This window comes from Loxodonta africana, chromosome 17 (genome assembly GCF_030014295.1).
Source record: "Loxodonta africana isolate mLoxAfr1 chromosome 17, mLoxAfr1.hap2, whole genome shotgun sequence".
NCBI classification, from domain to species: Eukaryota; Metazoa; Chordata; class Mammalia; order Proboscidea; family Elephantidae; genus Loxodonta; species Loxodonta africana.
The window spans coordinates 69,132,199-69,158,914 of NC_087358.1; the positions used below are offsets into that span (position 1 = coordinate 69,132,199).

Here is a 26,716-nt window from a genome sequence, read left to right on the forward strand (position 1 = left end):
TAATTTATTGGGAGTATTAACCACCGCTTTATACTTAAGTCTTTTGAGTTTTAGACAGGGGTAGCTTTTGTGCTCCCTTGGTAGCCTTATTCCTAAAAAGGGTCAGAAGTCTGTTTCAAGAAAAGACTTATAGAAAATTAGTAATTGTGGTTTTTTAAAAGTATTAGGAGTTTATGCTTTTTGTTTTGTCTTGTTTTTTGTAGCGATACAAACTTGGAGTCCGATTGTATTACCGAGTAATGGAATCCATGCTTAAATCAGTAAGTTAAAAAAAAAAAATAGAAAAAAATTTCAGTGCTGGCACAAATAAAAAACGAAACCCAGTGCCGTCGAAAATAAGGTCTCAGTTAAACTTTTTTTTTTTTTTAACTTCTGTTTTAGGAAGAAGAACGATTATCCATTCAAAACTTTAGGTAAGTTTTTTAGTTTTAGTAAAAAAAAAAAAGTCTTCCTTTTTATAAAAATAAATGGTTTGAGGTCACTTTCTTTTTCCTCTTTAGCAAACTCCTGAATGACAACATCTTTCATAAGTCTTTGTTGGCGTGCGCGCTTGAGGTTGTAATGGCTACATATAGCAGTAAGTTAAATTTTAATAAATAAACATTTCAGTTGAATTTGAAGTTAAGAGACTTCCTAAGGTGTGGTGTGTTTTTTGGGGGTAGGGTTAAGGAGAAAAAATATGTATATTATATTAATATATACTGAAGAATGTTTTGGTCATAAGGCATTTAAATGGCTTATTTTCTGAATTATTTTGGGTCATCTTAGAGATAGTATTTCACTAGGCTCCTATTTTGGGTGTACTGAATCCAGGGAAGGTACCTGTTGAAACCTATTCAGTACCTGTGAGATTGTAAAGTGCCAAAGGAATATTAAAGAGCAGCCTCTACTGATATGGAAGCTCTTCTGTAGACTGGTTGTGAGACCAAAGGTTGGAGCTAGAATTCACCAGATACACAGAACAAAGTTCATTAAGTGTTCAGGGGTTTTTGTTTTTTAAATATAATTTTAAACATGTATTATTTTTGTAAAAACAAAAGAGCAATAATCACCTAAGGGTATAAATATACGGTTAATAAAAGAGGAATTTAAATTAGTAAACAAATACTGAAAACTGTGAATCCTCATTAATAACCATGAAATGCACATTTAAAAGAGATACCATTTTCTAACTAATCAAATTAGTAAAACCTTAGATAACCCTTCCTTCCACTCCTTACCCCTCCCAAAGGATTAATGGGTCGGTTAAAAAGGGATGTGCTTTGCTGGCGTAATATTAAACTGGATAGGAACTGTGATACAAGTTTTAGGGTATTTAAACCTTTGAAAATTTGGTGAAATCTATGAGCCCTCTTTCTAGAAAAAAAATATGTGCACATACACCCAAAATTTGTAAGCCTATTTCCTAGGTGTCAGTGGCCTCCAAAATAAAAAATCCTGCCCTTAAAGGTTTTTTTTTTTTTTTAGTCTTTCTACTGTTTTAAGTCTTTGTCCAACCTAAAAGTACCTGGTTCAAGGCTTAACATTTCATGCCTAAGTTACATTTCTTCTTTCATTTTTAGGAAGTACATCTCAGAATCTTGATTCTGGAACAGATTTGTCCTTCCCCTGGATTCTGAATGTACTTAATTTAAAAGCCTTTGATTTTTACAAAGTGATTGAAAGTTTTATCAAAGCAGAAGCCAACTTGACAAGAGAAATGATAAAACATTTAGAAAGATGTGAACATCGAATCATGGAATCCCTTGCATGGCTCTCAGTAAGTAACTAGTGAAAATAATTAAAGATATTTACATATATGCATATGGTTAACAAATTATTAGGGACATTTGTTAAAACCTACTGCAAGAACAAGTATGCAATGTAATAAATAATGTGATTTTAGTGTCTAGCCCAAGAATCAAGTGGAATATTAGAATGGAATTTTATTCGAGCTTCCCAAGTCATCTGATATAGTGATTTATTTAAGAATAGGTTTTCTTAAAGCATGCCACCCTAAAACAAAGCAGAAGTCTTTAAAATATTTGCAAAATTTATTTAAAATAGAGGTGTCTTGTTTGAAAAGATAAATACCTGCTCTTAAATTTCAACAAAATGATACAATTTTTTAGATTATGGTATTTAGCAGATTAAAAAGTATATTTTTTCCTCATTCAATTTAGTAGGATTCCTTTTGTCCTATTGTTACAAATAGTCCAAAACTATATAGTATTGTTCAATTATAGGTATTGTTTAAAGCATTATAGGAGCACACATCATATTCCCTAGGTATTCTACTTAGAGTATAGAATAAACTATTGATAAACTCTTGTTTTAATAACGGTGGCATTTCGTATGAAGTAATAGGAAAATATTACTTCAGGTTTTTCTGTTAATGCTCTTCAAATCTGTGTAGTTAAGTAATACTTTGTGAATCATCAGATTTGTAACTATGTTACATGCTAAGCATATATCTTTTCCTTTATACCAGTATGTAGAAATGGCTTTTAAAAATTAAGATCTTTAGTCACATTAGAGTCCAAATCTACTTGTATAACCTTAGTTTTAAGTATGAGATTGTTTTTGAAAACTTGATGGCTAAGAGATGACTTCTTTCTTAGTGTTTTCTTGTATTGCCGTGTTGTATAGACATAGTGGATACAGAAAAGAAGCAGGGAAAGTGTGTCACATTGCTATTACTGAATTTGGAAACCCCTCATATAAGGACCTTCCACTTTATAGGAATAGGAGTGGCTAGGTGAAAACTCTGATAATCTGAGGGATTAAATGAAAGTAGTGAAAATAACCATAATGAAGAATTAGAGGGTACTTTTCAGAGGCTGATATGTCACTTCCCCTGCCCCTCAAAATTTGAAATTAAGACGTTACAGTAAGATATGAAAGTGACTGTGCTCATTTCTTTTAAAGAATTAACTCTTTTTTCATCAGAAAACATTTATTGAACATTTCTTGGATACCTTGCATTGGGGTAGACATTGTGAGGATAAAGAAAAGACAAGGGCTATGAAAAGTGACTAGTAGAAATTTACTGTTTAAAAACTGCTTGTACTGAAGCCTGTTTAGCTCAATTCCTGGCATTCTAGGATCCTAAATGATATTCCTTTATTTCTGAAAAAATCTGAAGAGAAAATAACATGCTCAAACTCTGGAAAAGGGTACAGTTTATTTATGGTAAGATGATATAGAAGTCATAAGCCTCTGAATTTAAATTCTAATTATATTATCTCTGGAGAACTTTTTTTACTCATACATTTTTAATGTTTCAACTTAAAAAAAAAGCATATATTGCTTTTTTAATCAAAGAAAACAGAGTGATAGTGAGTAACTCTGTGAAGATCAGTCATGCCACATAAACAGGAGACTGTGAATTCTTCCTGTGAGAATGATTGGCATTATAGGTGGGCGCAGACCGTACACATATCTGCGCTTTCTCAGACTTGAAAGCTGTGTGTGTGTGTGTGTGTGTGTGTGTGTTTTAATTAAGGTATGATATAGATAACAGAAAAGTATGTATTGCAAGTGACAGTTCAATGAATTTTTCACAAACGGAACACATCCATGTAACCCGCATCCAGATCAAGAATTAGAGCAAGCTTTCATAGTCTTTTGATTCTGTATCACAATAAGAAAAATTCATTAAAACTGTACATTAATGGGAAATATTCAAGCAGTGTTGACCTAGGGAAACATCAAGTGAGGTACTACTTACTCCCCCTCTCCCGAATAATTTAATGAAAGAAAGCACATCATTATACTTTTAAATATTGGATAAGAAAAGGGTTCAGCATCTTTACTTGTCAGTCTTAACAAATAATAAATTAAGAACACAATAACTTTAAGAAGGAGTAAGCAAGAAATTATGAGTTGGTTTAGGTTCTGCTATATGTATTCTCAGCAACAACAAAAATAAATTATATAGTAAAAAAGGAACGAGCACACCTTTGTTTATTTTAATCTTAGAGAGTTTAGCAGGCGATACACGAGTGTAAAATGCAGAAACGATCTGTTGAGAACCATAATAAAATCTTATTTTCTGGAAATTTGAGGGATCAGAGGTGATCTGAAGGAGCCCTGGTGATGCAGTGGTTAAGCACTTGGCTGCTAACCAAAAGGCTAGCAATTCAAACCCACCAGCCGCTCTGTGGGAGAAAGATGTGGCAATCTGCTTCTGTAAGAATGGCGTAGCAGGGGTTTCTGACCTCCTCTAACTTCACAAGGAAGAAGGAAAATCAAGATCAACAGCCCAAGGCTGATTCCTATGAGGTAGAGGTCAGACATACCTCCACCCTCCAACATTTTTACCAGTTCTGACACCAACCTTCCCTCCCACGGCACCCTCTACTTCTCTGCTGGATTTGATAATTCGTTGTAACGGCCACACAGAACTCACAGACATTACCCACGATTATGGGGTTTCTTAGGGAAGTACCAAAGCCAAAACTAAACTTGTTGCTGTAGAATTAGTTCCAATTCATAGTGACCCTATATAGGACAGTGTAGAACTGCCCCATAGGGTTTTCAGGGAGTGGCTGGTGGATTCGAACTGCTGACATTTTGATTAGCAGCTGAGTTCTTAACCACTCCGCTACCCAGAGAAGTAACAGGTTACAGTTCAGGTTCAGGAACGCTTAGGATACAATTCTTGGATCAGGACAACCTCAGCTGTGCCTACAGACATGCCTCTCTCTGGCCCTTCTGGCCTCAGCCTTGCTCAGGCGTGTTACAAAGCTCTTTTAGCTCCGCTTATAAGTGCCTGGAGGCACCCAACTCTGTCAGTAAGCCTCAGCCCAAAGGCCCCCAGCTGTCTCTTTCTATGGGTCAGTGAGTCTAACTCCAGCAAGTGCCCAGGGACACCCCACTCCTCCAGCAAGCCTCCTGATATTCTCCTGGTTCTGCTGCCTCCGCTGTTGCCATTTCTCTGCTGCTGCTTTTTGCAGTCTTCAGTGTTACAGCTCTCTCTGTCTGTCTCCTGGGTCTACGAGGGTCTCAGCACAGGGATCCCAGGTCCAAAGGACATGCTTCACTCCCGTCTTTTCTGGTAGCTAAGTAGTGAGGTCCCATTCGGCTCTGGAATTGGCTCTCTTTTAAGCCTAGTGGAGGGTGCCATGCACCTTATTTACATTATTAGCACACTGTCCAATCTCCTTGGGGGCCACAGACCTCATTGCATAGCCCCACCCAGTCATTTGGTGGGAGTTACAAGACCATAGTGAGAAAGGCCATATAAAAGTGACCCATCACACTGAAACTTCTGTAAAGATTAAAAAAGAAAAGATTACAGCCTTGGAAACCAAATGGGATAGTTCTGTTGTGTCCTATAAGGTCACTATGAGTTGAAATCAACTCAACTGCATGCAACAACAACAACAGAGGTGATTTAGGAGCCCCTGGGTGGCACAGGTGGTTAAGTGCATGGCTACTTACTGAAAGGTCAGCTGTTTGAACCCACCCAGAGGTGCCTGGGAAGAAAGACCTGGCGATCTGCTTCTGAAAGGTCACAGCCTTGAAAACCACCTATGGAGTACAGTTCTACTCTGACACACATGGAGTCTGCGTGAGTTGGAGTCAGCTTGACAGCAACTGGTCAAGCAGTGATTTAGAGTGAACCATATCGAAAGGTTAGATTAGATGACTTCTAGATGTTTGGAATATTAAATGGATGAGATGACATTTGAACATCTTTCTTTCAGTATTTTCAAAATTTATCAAATGTTTTTCAATAAAATCTTTGTAAACCAAGGAACACCAAGTGCTTTATTCTTAAACAGACTCTCTTTCCTATTGATTAAGAATGTTTCCTATTGATTCCCCATATCCCTAGCCACCTTAAGACCATTTCTCTCACATCAGTCAGAGAGATCCTTTTATAGTGAAAATCTCATCATGTCAGTTCCTCAGGTTTATGCCCTTCTGTGGGGACACATGCTTCTGGTAATGATGGAGGATCACCATACCACATAACTTGCTTGCCAAAAAAAAAAAACTATAAAACCTGCACATGAAACAAAAAGCAACGGCCTGAAGTCATTGGACAGGGGAGAGCAGACAGACTCTCCTATGCCATTGAGTCGATTTTGACTCATAGCAACCCTACAGGACAGAGTGGAACTGCCCCATAGGGTTTCCAAGGCTGTAAACTTTCCGGAAGCAGATTATTAGTTTTTTTTCTCCTGCTTAGCAGCTGGTGTATTTGAACCACCAGCCACTCTATTAGCAGCCAAGTGCTTCCCGTTTGCACCACTACCCCCCTCCAAAAACCAAACAAAAACAAAAAAACCGTTGCTGTTGAGTAGATTCTGACTCACAGTGACTCTATAGTTCAGAGTAGGACTGAGCCATGGGAATCTCCGGTGGAGGGTGTGTTCGAACCACTGACCTTTGGGTTAGCAGCTGAGCTGCTTAACCCCTGCACCACCAGAGCTCCTTAACTCCTGCACCACCAGAGCTCCTTAAGACAGACTCTAGTCAAGTGTATACACTCTAGTTGAGAGGAAGAGCGCTGCAAGTTCTTCATGCCTCGAGCATTGGCCTAATGTCCCACAGTTACAAGGCTTTCCACCCTGGATGATGGAAATCAGAACTCTTCTGGCCCTGTGTCAGCTCCTACAATGGTTCTGCTGCTTCCAATGATTCTTTCCCACCTTTGGATAGTTTGCTCAGCTGAAGACCCGAGAGGAAGCCACTGCAGACCTCTGATGCCTTCTTTGTGCAGCTCCTTTCTGTGTAGCTCTCTACTCTGGTATTCCGTTCTGCTGATTGGTCCTTCATAATAGCTGGAAGGGTTTTGCACAGCATTTAATGTTTGATAAAATATTTACAAATATGTTTAAGAGAATATTTAGTATATCGTTTCTATTTTCCTGTATTAAATGTATCAGGTCTTCTGAGTAGTACTGTTTTGGAGGGGTACTTACATGTAGAGCACAGATATTTACTGTTTCCTTGTATTAAATTTTAATAAGTCACAAGAAAGTCGAGTCTCCTTTAAATGTTGTTAACATGTAGCTAACTCATAAGATTGGATTCTGTCATACTATTTTTCCGTGGTCACAAAAAATTAGCACGTTCCTTTATTCAGTTATACAAGTATTTGGCCAAAACACTTTTAAATAAAAGATTGAACATATTTGTTTTTCATCTTTTTCCCAAATTTTAAATGACGGGCTGTTTTGTATGTTCGTACAGGTATTGTGAATAGCTTGTATTTTTGGAGTCCTGATTTGGTGACAAACTTAAAAGCAAATTTTTAAGCTTCTTTGGTGTTCTTTTGAAATGTCAAACTAGACAGGAAGTGAACACAAAAGGGAGAAAAGCCTGTGGCTCTGAAAAAACCAAAGAGGATATCTGTTGTATGTTTATATGGTGGATCATGAACCTCTGGTGTACTTTGCACAAAGGTTTTAGTATTTACCATTACCCTTTGTGTTGAGTTAGTTTCGACTCATAGCGACCCTACAGGACAGAGTAGAACTGCCCCGTATGGTTTCAAGGAGCGCCTGGTGGATTCTAACTCTTGACTTTTTCGTTAGCAGCCATTTAGATGTTGTTTAAAAAATATATGCGTATATGTTTTACCAAGAGCTAGGTCTCAGGAAGGTGAGTGAGTTGTAAGATAATGACTGAGCTGTATTTATAACTTTTTAAAAATGTGGGTAAGTATAGTGAAGCAGTATGATGCTATATATTACATTTACATAACACTATGCCATTATGGAAACCCTGGTGGTATAGTGGTTAAGTGCTATGGCTACTAACCAAAAGGTTAGCAGTTCGAATCCACCAGATGTTCCTTGGAAACTCTATGGGGCAGCTCTACCCTGTCCTATAGGGTCTCTATGAGTCAGAACCGACTCAATGGCAATGGGTTTGGTGTTTTTGGTTTTATGCTGCTATAATGAAAAATGAGTACGTTGGGTTTTCAGAAAGCCCCCATAAATTAAGACAACCATTTTATTTACTTTTGCCAGTAAGAAGACATACATATACCAAAACCAAAACCAAACCCAGTGCTGTTGAGTCGATTCTGACTCATAGCAACCCTACAGGACAGAGTAGAACTACCCCACAGAGTTTCCAAGGGGCAGCTAGAGGATCCGAACTGCTGACCCTTTGGTTAGCAGCCGTAGCACTTAACCACTACGCGACCAGGGTTTCCATATGCGTATACATCTATCTATCTATCTATCTATCTATCTATCTATCTATCTATCTATCTATCTATCTATCTATCTATCTATCTGTCTGTCTATCTATCTATCATCTATCTATCATCTATCTGTCTATCTGTCTATCTATCTATCTATCTATCTATCTATCTATCTATCTATCTATCTATCTATCTATCTATCTATCTATCTATCTTTTTTTTTTTAATCTGATGCTTTCTGAAAACAGCTTAAGGCTTTAGCTTTTCTCACTCTGACTTGGAGTGTTCCTGATATCCTGCTCCAACAGCTAAGTAGTAGCTTCTCAACTGGCTTAGATGACTTGACTTCACTATTCAAGGCTGAAATTATTTTGTTCTGAATACAGCTTAAGGAGCTCTGGTGGTACAATGGTTAAACACTTGGCTGCTCACCTAAAGGTGGCAGTTCGAATCCAAAAGCCACTCAGGAGGAAAGACTTGGCAATCTGTTCTGTAAAGATTTATAGCCTAGGAAAGAAACATGGTGCAGTTTTGCTCGGTCATATAGGTCATATAGGGTTGCTGTGAGTTGGAATTGACTCGTTGGCAACAGGGTTAGAGGTGGGATGGAGATGGAAATGAGTCGGAGTGGACTCAACAGCATACAATAACAAATACAGGCAGTCCCTGACTTAACAACATACTTGGATTTTTTTTGTGTGTACTTCATACAGTGTTGTAGCACGTAATTTGCTGTTATTATACTCAAATTTTCACTCGCAGATGTTCAAAGATCGGATTTATAAAGATATTGATAATAAAAGGCAGTAATAATGAAAACTGAAAAAAAAGGTATTCGACTTACACCAGAACTGACTTACAACAGAGTCCTTGTCACAAAACCCCATCATAAGCCTGGGACTGCCTGTACAACTTTGCTTCCAGATATCTCTACTTTTACATTACTTTTCAAGTCATCCAGGCTTGAATCCTGAGCATTCTCTCCTTTCTCTATAGTTTGATAATGCAGTCCTGTAATTAAAAAAAAAAAAACACTCTGTCTCTCATATTTATTTAATTATTTAAAAATTATTTTCATTTACACTCCCCTGTATCAGATCATCACATTCTTACATTCAAACTATTATTAAGGCTCCTGTTTGGTCTTCCAGCTTTGGCAGTACTGATCATCTTATACTTTGGTGTGAAGTTAATCTTCCTTATTGCTTATATATGCCATGTTCCTGTTCAAAAACCTGTAATAGCTCCCCACTGCCTTTCAGAAGATTAAGCCTCTTCACTCTGGCATTCAAAGGTTGTGGTAATCTAGCCCTACCTTACCTTTCCAACCTTAATTCCACCGTTCCTCAAACCCTTATTATGCTCAGGCAGCAATTAGATCTCTGGGGCAAACTGTGTTTATCCAGCGAAGACAGCGTGGTATAACATGGGACATGGAATCAGAAGACTTGGCTTTAGGTTCTGTCTCCTCCATGTGCAAGTTAATATCTTTGTGTCTTAAGTTTATTCCTTTGTAAATTGAGACAATCAAACCGAAAGATTTGAATTTTCTAGAGGGAGTATTTTATGTTTCTACAAAACTATTTAAACACTAAAAATTATTTGCCGCTACGAAATGTGAATTCATATTTCTGTGGATAGCTTTGTGACTATAAAATACCAAACTAAACCTGTTGCCATCGAGGCAGCTCTGACTCATAGCGACCCAACAGGACAGAGTGGGACTGCTCCGTAGGATTTTCAAGGCTGTAATCGGTACATAAGCAGACTGCCACATCTTTCTCCCATGGAACAGCTGTTGGGTTCAAACCAGAAATTCAAGCCAGGTTCAGAAGAGGACATGGAATGAAAGATATCATTGCTGATGTCAGATAGATCCTGGCTGAAAACAGAATACCAGAAAGATGTTTAGCTGTGTTTTATTGGCTGTGCAAAGGCATCCGACTGTGGACCGTAACAAATTATGGATAATGTTACAAAGAGTGGGAATTCCAGAACACTTAATTGTGCTCATGAGGAACCTGTACATAGACCAGGAGGCAGTCGTTCGAATAGAACAAGGAGATGGATTGACACAGTGGCTGCAACAATAGGCTAAAGCGTAACAACAATTGTGAGGATGACGCAGGACCGGGCAGTGTTTCGTTCTGTTGTACACAGGGTTGTTATGAGTCAGAACCTACTCGACGGCACCTAACAACAACAACAAGCTCATAAATATAAATTACTTTAAATATGCTCTGTTGAAGATGACAGAAAAAAATGTATTCTATTTCAAGAATTCCCTCAAAAAATCATATAAATATATATATTTTAAATTAGTGCATAAAATTATTAGGCACATTTACTTTTGTATTATAATACCTCATTTACCAGTAGAGCTAGTTTTCTATTTTTAACAAAGTTAGAAATCCCAATTGTATAACTTTAAAGACTAATATAGTACACATCAACCATTGCCGACGTTAGGCCGTAATTCTCCCACAACATGCCTAAGCTTTCCTCCTTTTATGCTTTTCCACATTTCCACCCCTGTTGCAAGTCTCTTCCCATCTACGTATGATCACTCCTTCCTTTGACCCCCAGGGCTTATCTAATCTTCCTTTGACCCTCCCCCACACAGTGCTTACTAAATCTCCTTTAAAGCTGGGGCTAGTTCTCATAGCATTATATATCTCATAGATGAAAATATAATCCTTTTTGTAAGGAGCCCTGGTGGTGCAGTGGTTAACTGCTCAGCTGCTATTCAAAAGGCCAGGAATTCGAACCCACCAGCTGCTCCTTGGAAACCCTACGGGGTACTTCTACTCTGCCTATGGGGTCTCTGTGGATAGAAATCGACTTGGGGGCAATGGGCTCGGTTTTTGTTGTTGTTGTTGTTAGTCTGTAATGAGTAGCAAGATTCTAGATTACTGATTCTAGACTACCTTACATTCTTATATGGCTATCAAATGAAATGCTCTTTGGTTCTTTATACTAACTCTGGAAAGTAGAAGGTGTAGACATGACTCATTTTGCATGTGAGGAGAGAGAGGCACAGAATATCTGCATCTTACTCAGGAGCTAATTAATGATTGGAGACAGAAATCTAGCATTTGTTGATGAAGCTGCAAATATACTGCAATCAAAACTATTTGCCCAATTTAATTCTCAGAATACTGTGAAGTTAATAATACTATTTTCATTTTATGAAAGTAGAAACAGTTTCGGAAGGTTGAATAATTTGCCCTAGTCACCCAGTTGATGTTTGAACCCATATTGGTTTGATTCCAGATTCCATGTTTTTTCCATGTTGATTTCAATAAAATGCTTATTTCATTGAACCACATTATTTCTGTTAAATCATTTATACTGTTTTTATTACCACCATATCATGTCATAGGCCCCTGAGTAGTGCAGACAATTTGTGTTTGATTACTGACTGAAAGGTTGGCAGTTTGGACTCACCCAGTGGCACTGCAGAAGAAAAACCTGGCAATCTGCTTCCATGAAGATTACAGCCAAGAAAACCCTGTGAAGCTCAGTTCTACTCTGTAACACATGTGGTCTACCATCAAGTTGATTTTGACCCATAGCAACTCTGTAGGACAGAGTAGAACTGCCCCATAGGGTTCCCAAGGCTATAATCTTTATGGAAGCAGATTGCCATGTCTTTCTCCCAAGGACTAGCTGGTGGATTCAAACTCGACCTTTCCATTAGAAGCTGAGCACTTAACCACTGTGCCACTATGTATATATTTGCTTTTGAATAACAAGCTAAGTGATTTGCTTGGAAACTAGTAATAAGAAAGAGGAAGAACATTTTTTGACCAGCTCCTTCATGCAGTGCTCTGTCAGTACTGGTCTAATTTATTTCTCATGATGAAAAGATTATAAGACTACAAAAAGGAACAAACCATATATTAAGAGAAAGTACTAGTACTTCATTCATGCAACACTTAGAAATGGGATTTTAATATAACAAGTATAAGTGTTTTCAGAATTCATAGTAATTTAGAATTAATGAAATTGGATGTTTAGATCACACTTCAGGGAAACTGAAGGGAGGGGTTGAGAATGAGGTGAAATGGAAAGCTAGCTCTGTTTTTGTAGACTGAACTGTTAGAACTGAATTTTCTCTTGGCTTTTACTAAAATCTCCCAGGTATGCTTAAAGTTTTCATACTTCTTTATAACACTGAAATAAAGTAAAGAGGGAGAAGGGAAAATAAAGGAAGCAATGTCTGAGGAATAAAATTTTTGATAGTGACCCTGGTTTTCTGCTAGTAAACTTTACTAAAAAGAATGTGAACATGAACAAATACAGTTTGTACTGAAAAAGTACAAACAAGTAAAGATAGTAACTTAATTGATAGGAATAATTATTCCTACAGGTAATTCAGGATTGCTTAGCAAAGATTAAGAATGTAAGCTTAATTATTCTTATGTTCGTTTTTGTATTTGTTAAGGGTCAATAAGGCATTAAATGGGTTTTTATGTGGTTCCTCAGAAAACAGAAAACTCAAACAAGCTGAGATAACTTATAATTTAATGCAAGCTTTCTCCAGTATTGAATGCTTATAGTTAGGTGCCATAGAGTCAGTTCCCACTCATAGCAGCCCTACGCACAACAAAATGTAACGCTGCCCAGACCTGGGCCATCTTCACAATCTTTGCTATGTTTGAGCCCATTGTTGTAGCCACTTTGTCAATCCATTTTGTTCAGGGTCCTTCCTCTTTTTCCCTGACTCTCTGCTTTACCAAACGTGATGTCCTTTTCTCCAGGGACTGGTCCCTTCTGATAGCATGTCCAAAGTAAGTGAGATGAAGTCTCTCCATTCTTGCTACTAAGGAACATTCTGGCTCTGCTTCTTATAAGACAGATTTGTCTGTCAGTTCATGGTATATTCCTGGCAGTCCATGGTATATTCAGTATTCTTTACTAGCACCATAATTCAGATGCATCACTTCTTTTTCAGTCTTCCTAATTCACTGTCCAGCTTTCACATGTGTATGATGCGATTGAAATACCATGGCTTGGTTCAGGTGCACCTTAGTCCTCAAGGCGACAGCTTTGCTTTTTAACACTTTAGAGAGGTCTTTTGCAGTGGATTTGCCCAATGCAATATGACATTTGATTTCTTGACCGCTGCTTCCATGGGTGTTGATTGCAGATCCAAGTAAAATGAAATCCTTGACGATTTCAGTCTTTTCTTTATTTATCATAATGTTGCTTATTGGTCCAGTTGTGAGGAGTTTTGTTTTCTTTATGTTCAGTTGTAATCCATATTGAAGGCTGTGGTCTTTGATCTTCATCAGTAAGTGCTTCAAGTCCTCTTCACTTTCAGCAAGGAAGGTTGTGTCATCTGCGTATCACCGGCTGCTAATGAGTCTTCCTCCAATCCTGATGCCCCATTCTTCGTCATATAGTCCAGCTTCTCAGATTACTTCTTCAGCGTACCGACTGAAAAGGTATGGTGAAAGGATACAAAGTTGACACACACCTTTCCTGATTTTAAACCATGCAGTATCCTTTTTTTCTGTTAGAATGACTACGTCTTCTTCTATGTACACGTTCCTCATGAGCATAATTAAGTGTTGTGGAATTTTCATTCTTTGCAATATTATCCATAATATGTCATGATCCACATGGTTGAATGCCTTTGCATAGTTAATAAAGCACAGGTTTTAAACATATTTCTGGTATTCTCTGCCTTCTGCCAAGATCCATCTGACATTAGCAATGATATCTCTAGTTCCATGTCTTCTTCTGAATCTGGTTTGAATTTCTGGCAGTTCCCTGTCGATGGAGTTACTGCTGCAACCACTTTTGAATGATCTTCAGCAAAATTTTACTTGTGTGATATTAATGATATTATTGGATAATTTCCATATTCCGTTAGATTGGCTTTCTTTGGAATGGGCATGAATATGGATCTCTACTAGTCGGTTGGCCAGATAGTTGTCTTCCAGATTTCTTGGCAAAGAGATATGAGCTCTTCCAGCATTGCTTCAATTGTTGAAACATCTCAGTTGGTATTCTGTCAATTCCTGAAGCTTTGTTTTTCGTAAATACGTTCAGTGCAGCTTGGACTTCTTTCTTCAGTGCCATAGGTTCCTGATCATATACTTCCTCCTGAAATGGTTGAATATTGACCAGTTCTTTTTGGTACAGAAACTCTGTGCATTTCTTCATCTTCTTTTGGTGCTTCCTACATTGTTTGTTCTACATTTTGCCCATGGAATCCTTCAGTGTTGCAACTTGAGCCTTGATTTTTTTCTTCAGTTGTTTCAGCTTCAGAAATGTCATGTGTGCCCTTTTCCTTTTGGTTTTTTATCTCCAGGTCTTTGGACATTTCATTACAATACTTTACTTTGTCTTTCCTAGCCGTCCTCTGAAATCTTCTGTTCAGCTCTTTTACTTAATCATTTCTTTCTTTCAGTTTAGCTACTCTTTGTTCAAGAGCAAATTTTAGTCTTAGGTGCTTAGCTGACCCTAAGTTCTTGATCCAGATCTGTTTTTAGTTTTAAATGTAAAAACCTTTTATGTCTAAACCGTTGTTCAAGTGACTTCTAGTGTTCAAACGCCATGTTTTCTCTGCAGTTGGCCTCTTCTTTGATCCCGCAAACAATCTGACACACATGAGAAATTGCTAGAGGTCACTGTGGAGGACAGATATTCATGTCGTTGTTGTTGTTATTAGGTGCTGTCGAGTCGGTTCCGACTCATAGCAACCTTACACACAACAGAACGAAACACTGCCCAGTACTGTGCCATCCTTACAATCGTTGTTATGCTTGAGCTCATTGTTGCAGCCACTGTGTCAATCCACCTCATTGAGGGTCTTCCTCTTTTCCCCGACCCTGTACTTTGTCAAGCATGATGTCCTTCTCCAGGGACTGATCCGTCCTGACAACATGTCCAAAGTATGTAAGATGCAGTTTCGCCATCCTTGCCTCTAAGGAGCATTCTGGCTGCACTTCTTCCAAGACAGATTTGTTTGTTCTTTTGGCAGTCCATGGTATATTCAGTATTCTTCGCCAACACCACAATTCAAAGGCGTCAACTCTTCTTCGGTCTTCCTTATTCATTGTCCAGCTTTCACATGCATTTGATGTGATTGAAAATACCATGGCTTGGGTCAGGTGCCACTTAGTCTTCAGGGTGACATCTTTACTCTTCAACACTTTGAAGAGGTCCTTTGTAGCAGATTTGCCCAATGCAATGCGTCTTTTGATTTCTTGACTGCTGCTTCCATGGCTTTTGATTGTGGATCCAAGTAAAATGAAATCCTTGACAACTTCAGTCTTTTCTCTGTTTATCATGATGTTGCTCATTGGTCCAGTTGTGAGGATTTTTGTTTTCTTTATGTTGAGGTGTAATCCATACTGAAGGCTGTGGTCCTTGATCTTCATTAGTAAGTGCTTCAGGTCCTCTTCACTTTCAGCAAGCAAGGTTGTGTCATCTGCATAACACAGGTTGTTAATGAGTCCTCCTCCAATCCTGATGCCCCGTTCTTCTTCATATAGTCCAGGTTCTCATATTATTTGTTCAGCATACAGATTAAATAGGTATAGTGAAAGAATACAACCCTGATGCACACCTTTCCTGACTTTAAACCAATCAGTATCCCCTTGTTCTGTCCGAGCAACTGCCTCTTGATCTATGTAAAGATTCCTCATGAGCACAATTAAGTGTTCTGGAATTCCCAGTCTTCACAGTGTTATCCATAGTTTCTTATGATCCACACAGTTGAATGCCTTTGCATAGTCAATAAAACACAGGTAAACATCCTTCTGGTATTCTCTGCTTTCAGCCAGGATCCATCTGACATCAGCAATGATATCCCTGGTTCCACGTTCTCTTCTGAAACCGGCCTGAATTTCTGGCAGTTCCCTGTTGATATACTGCTGCAGCCGTTTTGGAATGATCTTCAGCAAAATTTTGCTTACTTGTGATATTAATGATATATTTCTATAATTTCCCCATTCGGTTGGATCACCTTTCTTGGGAATAGGCATAAATATGGATCTCTTCCAGTCAGTTGGCCAGGAAGCTGTCTTGCATATTTCTTGGCATAGACGAGTGAGCACCTCCAGTGCTGCATCTGTTTGTTGAAACATCTCAATTGATATTCCATCAATTCCTGGAGCCTTGTTTTTTGCCAATGCCTTCAGAGCAGCTTGGACTTCTTCCTTCAGTACCATCGGTTCCTGATCATATGCCACCTCTTGAAATGGTTGAATATCAACTAATTCTTTTTGGTATAATGACTCTGTGTATTCCTTCCATCTTCTTTTGATGCTTCCTGGGTCGTTTAATATTTTTCCCATGGAATTCTTCACTATTGCAACTCAGGGCTTGAATTTTTTCTTCAGTTCTTTCAGTTTGAGAAACACCGAGCATGTTCTTCCATTTTGGTTTTCCATCTCCAGCTCTTTGCACATGTCATTATAATACTTTACTTTGTCTTCTCAAGAGGCCCTTTGACATCTTCAGTTCTTTTACTTCATCAGTTCTTCCTTTTGCTTTAGCTGCTCGATGCTCAAGAGCGAGTTCCAGAGTCTTCTCTGACATCCATCTTAGTCTTTTCTTTCTTTCCTGTCTTTTCAGTCATCTCTTGCTTTCTTCATGGATGATGACCTTATTGTCATTCCACAACTCATCTGGTCTTTGGTCACTAGTGTTCAATGCATCAAATCTATTCTTCAGATGGTCTCTAAATTCAGGTGGGATATACTCAAGGTCATATTTTGGTTCTCGTGAACTTGCTCTGATTTTCTTCAGTTTCAACTTGAACTTGCATATGAGCAATTGATGGTCTGTTCCACAGTTGGCCCCTGGCCTTGTTCTGACTGATGATATTGAGCTTTTCCATTGTCTCTTTTCACAGATGTAGTCAATTTGATTTCTGTGTGTTCCATCTGGTGAGGTTCATGTGTATAAAAAAAAAAATTTGCAATGAGGAGGTCATTGGTCTTGCCAAATTCTATCATCCGATCTCCGACATTGTTTCTGTCACCAAGGCCATATTTTCCAACTACTGATCCTTCTTCTTTGTTTCCAACTTTCACATTCCAATCCCCAGTAATTATCAATGCATCTTGATTGCAGGTTTGATCAATTTCGGACTGTAGCAGCTGATAAAAATCTTCTATTTTTTTATCTTTGGCCCTAGTGGTTGGTGCGTAAATTTGAATAATAGTCATATTAACTGGTCTTACTTGTAGGTTATGGATATTATCCTATCACTGACAGCGTTGTACTTCAGGGTAGATCTTGAAACATTCTTTTTCACCATGAATGCAACACCATTCCTCTTCAAGTTGTCATTCCCAGCATAGTAGACTATATGATTGTCCAATTCAAAATGGCCAATACCAGTCCATTTCAGCTCACTAATGCCTAGGATATCAATGTTTAATCATTCCATTTCATTTTTGACGATTTCCAATTTTCCTAGATTCATACTTCATACATTCCAGGTTCCGATGGTTAATGGATGTTTGCAGCTGTTTCTTCTTATTTTGAGTCATGCCACATCAGCAAATGAAGGTCATGAAAGCTTTACTCCATCCACGTCATTAAGGTCGACTTGACTTTGAGGAGGCAGCTCTTCCCCAGTCATCTTTTGAGTGCCTTCCAACCTGGGGGGTTCATCTTCCAGCACTATATCAGACAATGTTCCGCTGCTATTCATAAGGTTTTCACTGGCTAATGCTTTTCAGAAGTAGACTGCCGGGTCCTTCTTCCTAGTCTGTCTCAGTCTGGAATCTCAGCTGAAACCTTTCCTCCATGAGTGACCCTAATGGTATCTGAATACCGGTGGCATAGCTTCCAGCATCACAGTAACACACAAGCCCCCACAGTATGACAAACTGACAGACATGTGGGGGAGATGTTCATGACTTGTCTATTTGTGTTCCTCCCCTTACCCCCTCTATAGGCCACACATTATCCATTGTTTTTGTTCATGAATTGGTAGAAGAGACTAAAGAAATCAAGGTGTGTCAAAAAAAATACAAAAGGAACATCCTTAGGGTGCGCATGGGGCCTTGGTTTAGGAAGCAGTGCTTTTAAAAACCTCATCTCCGGTTTACTTCTTTGGAATCTTTCCTGATCACCATTCAGACTGGCATCAAAATGACTCTCACTTAACATGTATGACATTTTGGTATAGAAATAATAACAGGTCATATGTTTGTGTGTGTGTGCTGTTGAGGCACTGTTAAAATTATTTAAATGTTTTAACTGAATTAATTCTGACAACTATGAAATAGACACTACCATTTTTACCATTTTACAGTTGAAGAAACTGAGGCACAGAGAAATTGAGAGTTTCCCTTGGCCACAAAACTAGTTGGTGGCAGAGCCAGAATTTTAACTTCAGGCTGTCTGGCTCCAGAAGCTGTGACCTTAACCTCTGTGCTGCCTCTTGGTGCATTAGCTTAATATTTGGCATATGCATTGTCATGATTTCTTTCTCTACTTGTGTTTTATCTGTGCTCGTATCTTTCCCTTTGTGAGTGTTACCATGCTATAATCGAAGGAGTCTGGGTTTTGGAGCCACCAGATCTCATTTAATCTTCACAGAATCCCTGAAAGGTAAACATTGCTAGCCCCTGTTTTACAGATAAGGAAACCTGAGGGTTAAGATGTCATGTAACTTGCTTTGGTCCAATTCTGAGCAAGTTGTATCTCTATATTTCAGATTTACTTACTCATAAAAAGCAGGAATAATAATACTCTTCAGAGTTGTTGTAAGGAATAAATGCGCATTTATGAGAAGGGTAAATTTTAGAAATGTCACGTTAGTTCCTTTCACTTCCTCCCCTTTACTATACAGTGATTTGTTAAGAACAAAAAGTTGAGAACACAGTCAAACTGTATGGGACCTGTTTGTCCTGGCTTACTGTCTGTATATAGAATTTTGCTCTTCTCCATTGCTCCCTTTTCTTTCTCAAAATGGGAAAAGTTTAGGGAAAAAAAGGCCTCATTGAATGCCAGCAGTGTTAAATGTGGGCGGTGTTCATTGTTAGGCTGCAGTTGGAATTTCAGTTATGAATCATGCCAGTAATTACCCTGAGGGCCGTGTTGGTTCACGATTCAAGTGCAAACAAGAAGGGAGATCGCAATTGTCAAAGAAGAGTTAGGAAATATTCTTCTGTACTTAATCTGTGGGAATGGAAGGACTTGTACACTTGTTCAGAGTCTTACACAAGGTCACGATGTTAGAGAATTTCTTGACTATAGTCTTGGAATTCTCAATTTCTAAATCTGAGTCATATCCCAACCACAAGAGTGAGGAAGGACTCCGCAATTCTGGATTCTCAAGAAAGAGAGTAGAAGTGTCTCATGAGATATCTATCCTAATTAACGTAGTTTCTGAATTTTCCCAGCAAAATAAGAGGGTGTTATCAATTAAGAAGTTCAGTACAATTTTAGAATCAGTCAAGAGCAGTTGTTCCTAAATCAGCTAAGTTCACATACCCTTAATTGTAAGATAGGACCAACTTTTTGGCCTTTATCTTTCCCAGGTGTTTATGGTGTGTTTTTAAAATTGTCAACACTCACAACCCAGCCTGCTTCAAAATGCAGTTTGACGCCCTTGCGTGTATGGTTTCATTAGTTTGCTTACTGTTTTTTAAAAATTTTTGTCAGAAATGGCCAAATATCAGAAGTATTTTTGGTGTCTTAGAACTTGATAAGGAAGTGTAGAATAGGAAACAGCTGTATTTTTTTTCTTACCTTTTCAAAAAAACTTATTATTCTTGCTAAATTTCAGTGTTTCTTGCTTCCATCAAAATATAACAAAGAGGAAGGGACTGGACAGTAGGTAGGAGAGAGATGCTGATGAAGAGTGGGCTATTTGTATCAGGTGGACACTTGAGACTGTGCATCTCCTGTCTGGAGGGGGGATGGGAGGATAGAGAGAGTTGGAAGCTGGCAAAATTGTCACGAAAGGAGACTGGAAGGGCTGACTCATTAGGGGGAGAGCAAGTGGGAGTATGGAGTAAGGTGTATATAAACTTATATGTGACAGTCTGACTTGATTTGTAAACGTTCACTTGAGCTCAATAAAAGTTAAAAAAAATATATATATATAAATTTCTCTTTGAGATTTTGATTTTATTCTTTAAGAATTCTTCAAAGGATAATCTAAATCTGTTTTGCTGCCTTTTATTTAAATCCATTTCCTTTTTGGAGTTAAATCTGGTTATTTTTACCATTATACTTACCTTTCCATATTTTAATATAATTTTTTAGAAGTTTTTCCATTACATATTAACTAATGCTGGTTTTTATAACTTAAGTTGTCTTTGCAGAATAGGAGCATTAGTTAAATCATTCAGATTTTTAAACATTAAAATGAGATAGGTGGAGAAGTGAAATGACTTGTCCTTCACTAATGCATGGGTCATAAACAAATATGAAGATAAGTTTCCCCCGACCAATGCTGAACTCTCTATTTATTCTTATAAATGTAAACTTTTGCATTACCTTTCTAATAGAAATATTGGACACTTTTAATACTGTGTGCTTTTGGACCAGAATCTAATTTAGTTGAACTCACATATTTCAACAGCAATTTCTCAAAATAAACTTTAACACAGTTCAATTCCAAAAGAAGACTAAATGGTCTGGGTGGGTGGAGAAGGATAAGATCATGGGGATAATGCAAAAATGATATCCCTGACTTTGATCATCATTTTTCTGGCAACAGCTGGATAACCTCTTGTAGAAAAGCTGTTTATACCTGTCCCTTTCTATGTTTAAATAAATATCCATCCTTTTTTTTCTTATATAAGCTTACATTGAATTACACGTGTTTCAGCATTTTTCATCTGAATTCTTATAAGACCACAATATAAGCATAGCTATTTTTTCCCAGCCGTTTTGAAATCAGTTATTTTGACCATAAGCAAAAATTACATATGTGACATAAGAGCCAAATGATGTAATTTTTTAATTCAGTGTCTTAATAAGTGTTAATTTTTAATTACACTTCTCTTCATCAAGTACTGTGCATAAAACCCTTTTCCCTGAAAAGCCTAAATTTTAGTACAGTGTGAATATTTTATGCTCATGTAATTAAAAGTCTGTATTTTAAAATAAATAATTTTAGTGATTTGTAGGTTTTTATATCCTATTAAAATATGAGATAACAATTAATAATTATTTAAAATGAATTGTAAAGTGATCATTTTAAAAGAAAAATAAATCGAAGGTTATGTTGTTCATAATATAAAGATTTTCTTTGTTTTAGTGAAAAAGCCCTTGTTATTTTTTAGCAGCAGTAAAATGGTACACGTAGTATAACATTTTCTTGTATGACTTAGATTCTGTAATTACTTTAAAAATTGAGAAGATTTCTGGTTCAAAATACCAGACTGACCACATACCTTTATCTCCTTTTTCTCCCTAAATCCTACAGAAGTGACAGGAAAAAAAAAAAAAGGACACATCAGGGTAAAACCATAGCAGTCCTGAGACTATGAAGTGGAGAAACTATGATGTAAAGTGGAGGGGTTGATACTTTTTGAGGATAAAAAGTAAATGAGAAGTGTATTGATGGATACAACAAAGCAGAGAAAACCACAACTCAGAATACACACAGGAGATGCTCTGGTGGAAATGGGAGCCAGAGCCTCCAAGCTCAAAGTGAGTAGGTAAAGACGGCAATAGTTAGGAGAGTTCTCTAGAGAGCTATCTGGCAGTGGTTCTCAAACTTTAGCATGCATCAGAATCACCTGGAGGGCTTGTTAAAACACATATTACAAATGCCTGACCCAACCCCACAGTTCCTGGGGTAGGTCCAAGAATTTGCATTTTTAACAAGTTGCCAGGAAATATTGATGTTGCTGATCTGGGTACTACACCTTGAGAACTACTGGTCCATGGAATACTTACACCAGGCCATACCAGCCTATAAGAACCAGGGAAAATGCAGCAGCTCTAGGCTTAGTATGCAGAGTGTAGGCTAAGTCTCACATTTTATGCAGTACACATACCTGGCCCCACCACCCAAACTTCTCTGTATGCACTCAGAGGGCTAGGCTTTCCTGATGGTGCCTAAGAGGGAAGCAGAGCTAGGATGGAGGTAAATCCAGTTTTGTAACAGAATTAAAAAAAAATAAAAAAATAGGAAAGGTGATTCTGCCCAGGAGGAAAATACAGCAAACTGTTGTGTCCAGATAGTTGGGTACTCAACTACTATTCCAAAGGTTGGTGTAGTTGGAATTGACTTGATGACAACTGTTTTTTTGTTTTTAATTTTGTTGCTAGGGTATAATTTTCCTTAATCTGATATTTTCGGGCTGCTCAGACCAATGTCTGGCCATCTCCAAAAGAAACACTGGAGAAAATGGAGGGAAGAAAATAATGCAAGAACTACATAACAGAAGACAGATTTCCAAAGCTAGTGAAAGTCAGGAAGCTTCAGGTAGAAATGGCCCATAGTGCCAGGCTGGATGAATGAATGTGGATACATCTTGGTGAAAATTCAGAATTACAAAGAAGAGTATAAAGGCTTTCAGGTAGAAAAAGTAAGTTACCTACAGAATTAGATCCAGATTGGCATTGCAGTTCTCATCAAACATACAAGGACTGAAACATTTATCTCTTGACTATCCTTTTTAAAATAAAATTACTAGAGACCTGGAGGTAGAAAACCAAAAGGGAAGAACATGCTTGGCATTCCTCAAGCTGAAAAAACTGAAGAAAAAATTCAAGCCTCGGGTTGCAATATTGAAGGATATTATGGGGAAAATATTAAATAATTCAAGAAGCATTAAAGGATATAGAAGGAATACACAGAGTTACTATACCAGAAAGAATTGGTTGACATTCAACCACTTCAGGAAGTAGCATATAATCAGGCAGCGATGGTACTGAAGGAAGAAATCTAAGTTGCACTGAAGGCATTGGCCAAAAATAAGGCTCCAGGAATTGACGGAATACCAACTGAGATGTTTCAACAAATGGATGCAGCACTGGAAGTGCTTACTGGCCTATGCCAAGAAATTTGGAAGACAGCTACCTGGCCAACCAGCTGAAAGAGATCCGTATTATGCTTATTCCCAAGAAAGGTGATCCAAGTGAACGCAGAACTTATCAAATAATGTCATTAATATCACGCTCAAGTAAAATTTTGGTGAAGATCATTCAAATGCGGCTGTATCGGTATATTGACAGGGAACTGCCAGAAATTCAAGCCAGGTTTAGATGAGGTCATGGAACCAGGGATATCATTGCTGATGTCAGATGGATCCTGGCTGAAAGCAGAAAATACCAGAGAGATGTTTACCTGTGTTTTATTGACTATGTAAAGGCATTCAACTGTGTGAATCATAACAAATTATGGATAACATTGCAAAGAATGGGAATTCCAGAACACATAATTGTGCTCATGAGGAACCTGTATGTAAATCAAGAGGCAGTCGTTCCAACAGAACAAGGGGATACTGTGTGGTAAAGCCAGGAAAGGTGTGCATCAGGGCTGTGCCCCTCCACCATACCTATCAGTCTGTATGCTGAACAGATAATCTGAGAAACTGGACTAAATGAAGAACAGGGCATCAGAATTGGAGGAAGACTTGTTAACAACCTGCGATATGCAGATAACACAACCTCGCTTGCTGAAAGCGAAGAGGACTTGAAGCACTTACTAATGAAGATCAAAGACCACAGCCTTCAGTATGGATTACACCTGAACATAAAACAAAAATCCTCACGACTGGACCGATAAGCAACATCACGATAAATGGAGAAAAGATTCAAGTTGTCAAGGATTCCATTTTACCTGGAACTGTGATCAACACCCATGGAAGCAGCAATCAAGAAATCAAACATTGTGTTGCATTGGGCAAATTCTCTGCAAAAGACCTCTTTAAAGTGTTTTAAAGCAAAGATATGTCACTTTGAAGACTAAAGTGCGCCTGACCCATGCCATGATGTTTTCAGTCACATCGTATGCATGTGAAAGCTGGACGATGAATAAGGAAGACCGAAGAAGAATTGACACCTTTGATGTGGTGTTGGGGAAGAATATTGAAAATACCATGGACTGCCAAAAGAACGAACAAATCTGTCTTGGAGGAAGTACAGCCAGAATGGTCCTTAGAAGCATACTTTGGACATGTTATCAGGAGGGATCAATCCCTGGAGAAGGACATCATGCTTGGTAAAGTAGAGGGCCAGGGAAAAAGAGGAAGACCCTCAACAAAATGGATTGACACAGTGGCTGCAACAATGGGCTCAAGCTTAACAATGATTGTGAGGATGGGGCAGGACCGGGCAGTGTTTCCTACTGTTCTGCATAGGGTTGCTATGAGTTGGGACTTACTTGACAGCACCTAACAACAACAACAGAATAAGCTTCAGCAAAATGAAAAAGAAATCCAAGAATAGGGAAAACATGGGATCTTGAATCTATGTGCATAAACTAGTAAAAAAAAAAACAAAAAAACTGAGTTTGTATCCTGGCTCTATGTTAACTTGTTATGTGACCTTGTGCATATTACTTAGCCTTTTAGCTCCTCAGCTTCCTTAACCTGAAGTGAAGTCGTTGCATCAAGTGACCTCTAGGCCCTCTCTGTTCTAAATGGTGAATGTACCAGGAGCTATTTTCATAGAAAGATACTGGAGCTCAATACATTGACTCTATAACTTGGTTATAAGTAGACAGTAGATATTTGTTTCTCACCCTTAACATTTACTTAAATTTTAATTAATTTCAAAAATTATTTATAGTATTTGAATCTATATGAGTAGAGCAACTTTTGAGTTTTAAAGCTGACTATTAAACTCATGAATTAGCCCTACTTCTGGAGTCCTGTCTCTTGGATTCTGTTTTTACAACACTGTTTTTCAGTGATGAAAGAGAGAATTTTATACTCTTTTAAGAGGATATTGAGTGTTCTTTTTGAGGGAGCAAGGGTAGAGAAAGAACTTTGCCTGAAATTAATTTCTTATGCTTTTATTATCCTGGTCTCAGTTGCCTTATGTAATTGAGATTGTTTATATTTTTATAAAACTGTCAGGAAATGGGGAAAAGGTTTCAGGTGAAAAGATGAAGAAAGTGATAAAATAGAAATTTAAGAATTAGTGATTTTAAGAGTATGCATGTGTTGATCTTTGGAAAATATTGCTAATGTTGTTGGTTGTTAAATATTCTGGTTGATTTAAATGTGTTTTGTGTCCTTGGGTTTGTGCATTAGTCCTTTTCAATTTGGAATTTATTTCTTATAACTCATGTTATAAATGGGTAATTCATTTTTCAGGCCAGCACAAAAGAGATTTTAATTTTTATTGTGCTTTAAGTGAAAGTTTACAAATCAAGTCGGACTCTCATACAAAAATTTATAAATACCTTGCTGTGTACTCCTAATTGCTCTCCCCTTAATGAGACAGCATACTCCTTCCCTCCTCTATTTCTTTTCGAGTCCATTTGGCCAGCTTCCGACCCTCTCATCTCCCCTTCAGACAGGAGTTGCCAACATAGTTTCATGTGTCTACTTGATCCAGGAAGCTCATTCTTCACCAGTATCATTGTCTATCCCATAGTCTAGTCCAATCCCTGTCTTAAGAGTTAGCTTTAGGAATGGTTCCTGTCTTGGGCTAACAGAAAGTCTGGGGACCATGACCTCCGGGGTAATTCAAGTCTCAGTCAGACCATTAAGTCTGGTCTTTTTATGAGAATTTGGGGCCGGCATCCCACTGTTCTCCTTCTCCCTCAGGAGTTCTCTGTTATGTTACCTGTCAGGGCAGTCATCGGTTGTAGCCGGGCACCATCTAGTTCTTCTGGTCTCAGGCTGATGTAGTCTCTGGTTTATGTGGCCCTTCCTGTCTCTTGGACTCATAATTACCCTGTGTCTCTGGTGTTCTTCATTCTCCTTTGCTCCAGGTGGGTTGAGACCAATTGATGCATCTTAGATGGCCACCTGCTAGCATTTGAGACCCCAGATGACACTCTCCAAAGTGGGATGCAGAATGTTTTCTTAATAAATTTTATTATGCCAATTGACTTAGATGTCCCCTGAAACCATGGTCCCTAAACCCCCACCCCTGCTACGCTGGCCTTGGAAGCGTTCAGTTTATTCAGGAAACTTCTTTGCTTTTGGTTGAGTCCAGTTGTGCTGAACTCTCCTGTACTGTGTGTTCTTTCCCTTCACCTAAAATAGTTCTTATCTACTATCTAATTAGTGAAAACCCCTCCCTCCCTCCCCCATCTTGTAACCATCAAAGAATATTTTCTTCTCTGTTTAAACTATTTCTTGAGTTCTTACAGTAGTGGTCTTATACAATATTTGTCCTTTTGCAGCTGACTAATTTCACTCAGCGTAATGCCTTCCAGATTCCTCCATGTTATGAAATGTTTCACAAATTCATCATCATACTTTATCGATGCATAGTATTCCATTGTGTGAATATACCATAATTTATTTATCCATTCATCTGCTGATGAGTGCCTTGTTTGCTTCTATCCTTTTGCTATTGTAAACAGTGCTGCAATAAACATGGGTATGTATGTATCTGTTCGTGTAAAGGCTCTTATTTCTCTAGGATATATTCCAAGGAGTGGGATTGCTG

The 26,716-nt window shown here is 38.1% G+C and overlaps 1 protein-coding gene across 6 annotated transcripts in view; it reads left to right on the forward strand.

Annotated features, from left to right (window-relative positions):
• RB1 (RB transcriptional corepressor 1) overlaps positions 1 to 26,716 on the forward strand; it is a 209,059-nt gene that overhangs the window by 118,078 nt on the left and 64,265 nt on the right. For all 6 annotated transcript variants that reach the window (XM_064270131.1, XM_010592619.3, XM_064270128.1 and 3 more), the window contains 4 exons: positions 204 to 260; positions 382 to 413; positions 501 to 577; positions 1,563 to 1,759. In XM_064270131.1, coding sequence (XP_064126201.1) covers positions 204 to 260; positions 382 to 413; positions 501 to 577; positions 1,563 to 1,759 — 363 coding nt within the window. The remainder of the gene's footprint in view (positions 1 to 203; positions 261 to 381; positions 414 to 500; positions 578 to 1,562; positions 1,760 to 26,716) is intronic.